The sequence below is a fragment of the Haplochromis burtoni genome, unplaced genomic scaffold, assembly GCF_018398535.1.
Source record: "Haplochromis burtoni strain Fernald_Lab_line unplaced genomic scaffold, NCSU_Asbu1 Contig_382, whole genome shotgun sequence".
In the NCBI taxonomy this organism is placed as follows: domain Eukaryota; kingdom Metazoa; phylum Chordata; class Actinopteri; order Cichliformes; family Cichlidae; genus Haplochromis; species Haplochromis burtoni.
The window spans coordinates 127,651-136,533 of record NW_024582743.1 but is presented as its reverse complement, the minus strand read 5'-3'; the positions used below and the strand labels follow the sequence as shown (position 1 = coordinate 136,533).

Genomic DNA, 8,883 nt, shown 5'->3' with positions numbered 1-8,883 from the left:
CAAAAACACTCAGCTTTGATATTAATGAGTTTTTTGGGTTCATTGAGAACATGGTTGTTGTTCAATAATAAAATTATTCCTCAAAAATACAACTTGTCTAATAATTCTGCACTCCCTGTATAAAAAAGATCTGGTAGCTGATAGTAGATAGTGAAAACTGGAACTTTTCTGTTTGTTATTTATCTCTTATTTAATTACTTTGGTGTAGTATGAATGTCATTTGGAGATCTTAATCAGTAGGAAATTCTGTGAAACTTATGAAAATACAGCTAAAAGTCCGAAATCTCATTCAGGCTGATTGTGGCCCCTGGGCCTTGTATTGACGATGGCATGATGTTTTTGCTTCAATCGTGTTCCAATAAATATTTACTAATTACATTTTTTTTTCCAGCTGCATCTTTAAAAATGTCTTTGTGTTGCTTTGAGCCCAGTGCTTCCTGACTGTTATAACTCCAAAACCTCTTCTTATAAACTGCTTGAGCTCATTTTAAAATGAATATGGACTGCTTGGCTTAAATGTACTTTTATAAAAAGCTACTTAACAGCAATATATTTCAAATTAAAGTAGGTCTTAAACACATCCTTTGGATGGGAATCGCTGCCAAGTTGAAAGGTCGACTGTAACTTGTAATATCGTGTTGTTCAAATCAGAGCTCAAGTTAAACCAGGTTTGATGTGTCAAAGAACAAAATGAATAAAGGTTTGTAAATGTAGGTTTATTTGAACAAGAACGTTCAGTTACTGTGATTCTGATAAGGCACTGAATCGAATTTAAACAAACGCCAGAAAAGTAATTACATAATAATAATAAAAATAATAATAATAATGATAACTAAACTGTTAGTTATAGCATGTGCTGCAATTGTTCAGTATTGCATCAAAACCATTTATACTTTCCAAAAGGAAAAAAAAAGTTTGTTTTTTTTAACTCTTTACATGTTGACATTTTTTCATTTTAAGATAAGTTTATACAATTTTAACAAAAGTAACAATTCTGGCTTTGTAAAAAAAAAGAAGAAGCAAATTATTTAAATATTATGACACAATAGGATTAGAACAAGTTAAATAAAGAGGACACACATGAAAAGTTTGATTACATTTCTACAGGATCTGTGGTCAGTCACTGCCAACAACGCAGCTCTTTAAGATGTCGGTTTGTTGACAAAGTGCTGAACCCATCTTTTCCTTTGGCACTTTCAAAAGGACTCTCGATCAATAAAGTCTTTATACGTGAATGTCACAACCAAGTCTGAAATTACACAGAGGACTGAGCGTAGTTTCACTGTATCTCTGTAAACACTGAATATGGGCCTGGTGATGCTGATTTTAAGTGGTGGATGTACCAGTTTGGGATGAACCTCATTACTTTGGGATAAATCTGTACACGAGAAAGACGCCTCAGCTTGCTGTAGTGTTCTCAAACTATTTCTAAATAAAACTCAGTTTGCTGTTATCTATGACATCCGTGCATAATCTGCAAGAAGGGCTTGCAAAATTTCAATAAAGTGCAGAATTAGGGAGCCAGGAAGTGAATTATATACATTTAATTAGTGTTTATATAGTATCTGTTCACAAATCTGTGTTTTTGTTTAGAAACTTTCAGGACTTTGTCCTTTGCATAAAATGCTTAAAAGTGTTCCTGTCACATATCAGCTATATTGCTGCTTTCAGTGTATGTTACAGTATTACTTACATAGTTAAGTTTTTCCCCCAGAAATGTGGGGCCATGTGTTTATTGCTAGTTTTGGTCGGGGGGGACTTTACAATTTTTCTTGCTGACATATTCATCATGTTTGTGATGACGGCGTTCAAGACAGTTCTGAATTGCGGTGAAACAGTTTTCTGTGAGTTTTAGGTCACTTTATGTCACAGCATCTACGTCTACATTGAATCTAAAGCTGAATGCCACAAGTGTTTTATTTAATCTACATTATCAATGCTGTGTTTTGATAAGCATGAAATGTGGGTTTCTCACTATTTAAGCTGTTTAGCTCAGTTCATTTCTATTCTGCATGATGTGGATGAACAGGAAGTGGAACAGCTCCATGTTGGAAGAGCCCCTGAAAACTGAAATCGTGATTATTATGATCATTGTACCGAAGTTTTGAGATTAAAGAGTCACAGCTATTAGAAGAGATGATCATGAGATCTAGACTCGGGCTGAAATGAAATGAATGAATAAGCACACTAAACATCCTCCGACATGCTGTGAATCGTCTCTATTATCTTCTTCTTCAGCTTCCTCACTTTGTCAGGCGGTGTCTCATTCAGACACTCCTCCACATACCTCAGGAACCCTGCGTGTGGGGACGCTGCTTGAGTCTGACATAGTGTCCTCATGAGGTCCAGCACCTCGGTGGTGGTTGCCCGGTGGCTCGCGCGTTTGCGTCCAGATACTCTGCTGTCTGTGTGGGAGGAAGATGTGGAAGGGGAGGGGGACGAGGAAGGAGAGGAGTGCTGGGAGTCTGGGGGTGTAGGTGAGGGGGGGGCTTTGAGACCCCGCGTGTTCAGCTTGGAGACAGTTTGGTTGGTGGCACGGTAGTGTAAGGGGGGAGGTGGGGCTTGGCTGACCATATGGAGAAGACCGGTGTCCTGCAGCTGGCAGAAGTGGACGTCCTCGGGCTGCTCATCCTCGTCGCAGGAGTCGCAGAGGAACATGAGGTCACGGTAGTGCTTCCACTTTGGGAGGTAGAAGTCCTCCGAGCCGCACGTTTTGTTGGAGCTCACCGCCTTGTGTTCACGCTGGAAGATGGTTCGCAGGTTCCTGAACTTTGTCTTTATGTCTTCCACTAAAGGATGAGAAATGACAGAGATGCTGTGAGTTCAGATTAAAGGCTCCGTGTGGTGACAACATTAAGGCGGCAGGAGTGTTACCTGTGAATGAGACTGGCTCGCTGTTTGACAGGATGCTGCTCAGCGTCTCCAGCAGGCTCTGTCTCAGCAGACGGTTCCTGTAACTCTCAGATTTGTGGTTCCACAAACAGCTGTGCTCTGGAACAGAAGAAAACCATCAATTCTCACATCAAACCTGCTCGTGCAACTTTTTTAACCATGCATGGCAGTGGCTGAGACGTACAGCGACTCTCTCAGCTGCCTCTAACAGCTGATGACCACCATAACCAAACACGCAGCTCCCAGCACATCACTACAAACACAACAGAGGAACAAAAATCTAACATCTCTCTGTTGCAGTGATAGATGTAACATCCAGAGGGTAAGTCTAAAGGGTAACAAGCATTCATGATGAGTGGTGCCACCTACCGGAGTAAAATGAGATGAGCTGCTGAACTTTGGCCTCGCTCCAGAGGCAGCGGGTGTCAGCACTCAGTCTGTTGTCTGGCTGAGCCGAACTGGCTGTAGAGAAATTTAAAGGGGAGGGGTTGGTACAGGATCTGGTGTCTGGCAGTGAACTGGATGGAGAAGTTGGCAGCGTGGAAGTGGCTGATTGGCTGCCTAGTCTGAGGTTATCCGGAGCTGCAGGGAGGAACATTTGGTACCCTGCGCTTGTTTTGGCGTCGCTCTGAGTGGAGCTGGAGGGGGCAGAGGCGGTGCTGAGTTTGATGCTGCTGGTTTGGTTGGAGCTGGAGGAGAAACTGCTCAGGGTGGAGGACGGGGTCTGGTTTCCGTGCTCCCGATCCTTGTCTTCTTGCGGCGTCAGGATCTGCAGATCTTCAGAGCCGTCGTCTTCGTCACAGGACTCGCAGAGAAAAAGCAGCTGCTGGTAATGTTTCCATTTGGACACGTAGGGTTTGTCAGACGCCCTGCTTGCCTGGACCGCCTTGAACTCGCGGTTAAAAACAGTTCGTAGGTTCTTGAACTTGCACTTTATATCTTCAACTGCAAAAACAGCAACACAGCATCACTTTATGCTGGAAAACTGAAACATTTAGCAGCTCAGAGCTTCTGGAGATTGAAGAACACAAACATGACTTTATTATTTTGAAAAAAATGTGTTTTTCTTTCATTTTCTATGCAGACATCTAACTGTATGAAATCACTGTGTGTGTATATTTCAGCTTATGTTAAAATAACGTAAACATATATAAAGGAACAGTTTCACAAATGAGCTGTGGAGAGTGATAATTAGTATTTCCCAAAGATTTACAGTCTGTGCTTTGGATGAGTGATACTCATACTGTTAAATTGCTCCAGTGCAAATCTTTTAATTACAGAGTACTTTGAGACACACAAACTATGGAGAGGTATGATAAGCACAGCTCACAGGGCTATAACTGCTGGGAATGGTGGTCCATTTCAGTAGAGCAAGAGTACATCCTGTGAGCAGGGGAATGGCATTTTCTCTCAATAACAGCAGAGAATAGGGTAAAAATAACACTATTAAACAAAAAGACCAACATTTGTCCAAACGGAAATAAAACAACATTTATATCCTTCAGTTTTTCCTATGGTGAAGCTATAAGAAAAGTAAACAGCACATTTCTTATAATCAGCACTGACTGGTCAGTTAAGGATTTACAATGGGACGTTCTGTCCTGACGGTGCCAATTTCCAAACATTAACTAGTGGTTAGAAGGATAGTTAAATCACAGCAGAGACCTGCATGGTTTATAGGAAGCTGCTGGTAGTTGAAGGTGTCTGACTTTCTGCCATAAAGGTTTATAAGGTGCTGTAGCGTCACTAATGCACACAGAAAGAATTTTTACTACAATCAAATCCTCTAAAATTCCCCAAACTGAACTCTATTGTTCATGTCATCATGTCTATCAATAACATGGTGGAAATTTCCATAGAGCCTCATTCACTCTTTACGAACTGCAGCCATTTCTGTACAATGGGTTTAACAGGATGTGGAATAACTCTCCTCGACTGGCTGAAAGCCCAATCCAGGAGAGCCATTCAAAGTTTATAAAGAAATCTTACCAAAATATTGAATTATTCCTTTAAAAGCTTCCAAAATAACTAAACTTATCAAGAGAATGTGAAGAAGCAACTACCATTCAAAAAAAGTGATGTTGAGGAGACATTAGCTGAAGCTGAACTGGGATTGGGCTCTGCTTTCATGTAATACCAGTTTGTACCACAAGATGGGGCAGCCAGTCAATGTAACCTTTATTTAACCTGTTAAATTTCTTAAAGAGGAAAGGGCAAGGCTGAAAAGAACTACCACACATCAGAAAACAATACAGCCACCAGTAAACCGCCCCCTAGTGGTGGAAGTTTTAGCCTAAATTCACATACACTAAATAAAAAAGTAGCTTTAAAGCAGGGACTGTTCAACTGGGGGACAACAAGCCCTCAAACAGTCTGAGGTATGCAATTAGGTGAAGAATCCTGAGTTTGCTACTTCTGTAAGAAAACAACAGAAAAAAAAGTGAAAAACGGTGATGCTTACCTGAGAACGACACTGTGTGGTCAGACAGCTGGCTCCTCAGCGCCTCCAACAGCCTCAGTCTGAGCTGACGGTTGTTGTGGTTTTCAGACTTCTTGTTCCAGAGACAGTTGTGCTCTGTGGAAAAAAAAACCACACAGGAATCCCGTCAGCTATGAAACTACTCAAAACGTTACTTAATCTGAGGTTTTTGTCTACGTATGTACTGCTCTTCAGTAAAAACTCATGATTTTGAAGATGAAAAAGATCTTTTGTTTACCACAATAGAAAGAAATCAGAGCTCGCTCCCTCTCTTCAGTCCAGTAACATTTAATCATGACACTGGAGGGAACACAGGTGGACGAGGAGGAGGCAGACGAGGTGGACGGGGTGGGGAGGAAGGAGATGATGAGTCCTGGGGAGGTGAGGACAGGCTGGCCCTCTTCCTGCAGAGGGTTCAGTGGTGACAGCGGTGGCTCACCGGCGGCGGGGTCGTCCTGGTCCCAGCAGCCCTGCAGGAACATGAGCTGATGGTAGTGCTTCCACTGCGGCACAAACTCGTCGTCCGGGTTGCACGCCTTACTTGCTTTAACCATTTTGTACTGACGCTGAAAAGTCGTACGGAGATTCTTGAACTTGTTTTTGATGTCTTCCACTTGGGAAAAAAACCCATATAAATTAGTTAAAGGGTACATCTGACTGTCAAACCTCACACTCGTCAGCTGATGAGCACACCCCAGATCCTGTTTTCTCACTTTTAGAATAGCAATAATTTGAAATAATGGACTTAATATTTTACTAAAAATATTCGACTAATGACTGAGCCATCAGGAAAGTGGTTACTGAGGCCACAGAGACTCACACAGAAGCTTGAATGGGCTTACCCTCAGCCCAGTGCTACAAAGCGAGCTCAACATACCCACTGACAAGCAGCATAAGCGGTTACACAAAGCTGGTTAACAACTTGTTAAGTTTACCCAGGGCTTCCCCTGTGTGTACACATGAAAGGGGTGTTGGCAGTGCCTGACCACAAGCACTGATAAGTGTACTGGTAATAGAGCAGCTGATTTTTCAAAGTAAGATGAAACTTGTACTATGAGACGATATGAAGAGGTTAACCACACAATACAGACTGAAAGAAACAGCAGTGTGTGCGAGAGAGGAAAAGCACGATACAGTAATATCGTATTAATGGTCTGTACTTAAAGTGCTTTGATCAGTAAGACTGGAAAAGAGCAGCTATCTGACACCATGTTTAAATGGTTTCATTCTTTCAGCTGCAGTTCAACAGCCAGGGTAAACAATAAATATAAAAACAGAATTTAAACTTAGGCTGAGACTAAGTGGAAATAAACCCGGAATGTACAAACAGCTGTCAAAGCTGTCACATATCAAAAATTATATATAGTTTTGTCAAAAATCATCTAGCCTTTTTTATTCTTTTCAGATGCTGCCATCACCACCCTTTCATGAGAACGTCCTCTTAGCTCAATAAAGCCGGTGTTAACTTACCGACTTGACAACCACCTGTGTTACTGCTCTGCCTTATTGCCGTTGTTAGGATAAATGAAGCCAGATAACCAAAATATATCCTGGGTATTGCTGAGCTTGGTTCCTAGTACTGGGCACAGAAATTCCCCTGCTAGCCATTAATGAGAATGCAGGTTTATGGTTTTACTTTTATTACACACATAGTCTATGAGTTTGACAGATTTGGTTTATTTTCCTGCTGATTTACCTGTGAATGGGACTGGAGGTGGGAGAGTTGACAGCAGGATCCTCAGTGTTTCCAGGGTTTTCCATCGCAGCTGCCGGTTCTTATAACCCTCAGACTTGTGGTTCCACAGGCAGCTATGCTCTGAGAAATGAAACAAAGAAGATATAGCTAAAATACCTGCAGCTTCACAGGGTCTAGAGTGTGATAAATTAGAATAAAATCAAAACAAACTTGTAGTGCGCCTATGTCTAAGGGGCCAAACCAGGCAGGAAAAATGTAAAACAACATTTGCAAGGTCCAAAAATTTTAATTTTTCCTTTAATTTGGCACCTATCCCAGTAACATACACATCAATGTTGCGTTCAATTTCATCACTGTGGTTGTTGTTTAGCTCTTGTGGTGCTATCTAGTCTCTATTAAAGTTAGTTGTTTTTCTTTGGCCATGTTATATACACGATAACAGTATTTTAAAGATATTCCTATGTGGAAAACTGTGGGAACATCTGGAGACATTATTCATTACTTCAAGAAGGATATTTCGTTCACCAATTTAATTATTCTAACAACCTGTAATTATTAACAGCTACACACTTATTAATAACAGCCATTTTAAAATATGTTTAAAGCTGTTATTCACTATGATAAACGCTACAGATCTAAAAAAAAAACAACCCACTGGAGTAATGTTAGATACAGATTAAATATAAAAGTCTGCTCTTCTCATTTAAATTAAATCAATTGGCTAAAAGTATGTTTTTATTTAGTTTTTTTTTTATTGAATTGTGCAGAAAATAGCTCATAAAAACATGCAGAGAACTGATTTTTTTTCAGCCGATTTCAGTTGAAAAACAGCTAACTTGACTTCAGTTGCTGGTCGCCATTGCTCGTCTCTTTCTGCTGTCGCTCATTGCTAACAGCCGTTGGTCTCGTCCAGCAACCGTTGCCCACAAATGTTGCAGCTTCCGACACATCAACGAAAAGGGCAACTTTTAAAAACGTCTTTACACGCGGTGTGAAAAGAGTCCGCCAAGGAGAGTGGCACTTACTGGAGAAAAACGCTATAAGCGCCCTCTCTTTCTCCTCCGTCCAGTACCTCTCCGGAGTGAAGCTGAACGGGGACACCTCCATGTTTGATGTTGCCGTTTGCTCCTTCTTCTACGCGGCTGCACGGTCACGTGATACAGAATCCGATTGCCGATTGGACGATTTCTAGAGATTCCTGAATAAATAGCCATATTGCCCGGTTGAGGTCGCTGTCGATTAGTGTTGTTTTTCTTCAACAAACAAAAACACTATTTTATGTATTTTATTTATTTTTCAAGTTTAATTAAAAATTGCTGAGCTTAGTGATTAAAATCAAGACGACTGACTTTTTAAAAATAATTTAAATACATTTATAGTAATTCATTATAACTCTTTAAAAGTAACATTAAAAGGTAAAGTTAAGTTAAAATATTAATTAATTCTCACCTTATAGCAAAGGCAGCCAAACACTAAAAACTGCCAATAGCCATAGAGCTTCAATATGGTGGAACTGATCACCACCTGCACTCATGTATATATCATGTATATATCTATCCACTTAGCACTTTTAATTCTTATTCTTATTTTATATTTTTATGACAGTATGTTTGCACTAAGCACCGCAGCAATTTCCTAATGTTGTAAACCTGCTCAACATTTGGCAATAAAACCCTTTCTGATTCTGATTCTGGAAACCTGAAAAATATAACCTAAAAAAGAAATCAAACTGAAAAATTATTACATAGACGCTCAAATCACATTGGAGAAAAATGGGAAAAAAGGATGTGGACAAAAAAGCTGCATATGATAATAA

At 40.4% G+C, this 8,883-nt stretch overlaps 1 protein-coding gene across 2 annotated transcripts; it reads right to left on the bottom strand.

Moving 5' to 3' along the window:
• Positions 1-695: 695 nt before the first annotated feature.
• Positions 696-8,229, bottom strand: LOC102304234. 2 transcript variants are annotated; one of them, XM_014340754.2, is made up of 7 exons: positions 8,093-8,229; positions 7,068-7,187; positions 5,610-5,984; positions 5,354-5,467; positions 3,262-3,837; positions 2,875-2,991; positions 696-2,789 (listed from the first exon to the last, which is right to left on the bottom strand). In XM_014340754.2, exons 1-7 carry the CDS (start codon positions 8,172-8,174, stop codon positions 2,188-2,190), a joined length of 1,986 nt encoding a protein of 661 aa, XP_014196240.1. In that variant the 5' UTR covers positions 8,175-8,229; the 3' UTR covers positions 696-2,187. The 2 variants fall into 2 exon arrangements, with proteins under 2 accessions (XP_014196240.1, XP_014196242.1); XM_014340756.2 differs by lacking the exon at positions 8,093-8,229 and having other exon boundaries at positions 5,610-5,937; positions 7,068-7,167.
• Positions 8,230-8,883: the final 654 nt, after the last annotated feature.

Excerpts from the sequence above, each read along its gene's own strand:
- LOC102304234 (XM_014340754.2), bottom strand. The coding sequence starts at position 8,174 with ATGGAGGTGTCCCCGTTCAGCTTCACTCCGGAGAGGTACTGGACGGAG. Across the intron at positions 7,188-8,092 it reads GCTTATAGCGTTTTTCTCCA|AGCATAGCTGCCTGTGGAAC; the intron begins GTAAGTGCCACT and ends TTCATTTCTCAG. Across the intron at positions 5,985-7,067 it reads ACCTCCAGTCCCATTCACAG|TGGAAGACATCAAAAACAAG; the intron begins GTAAATCAGCAG and ends TTTTTTCCCAAG.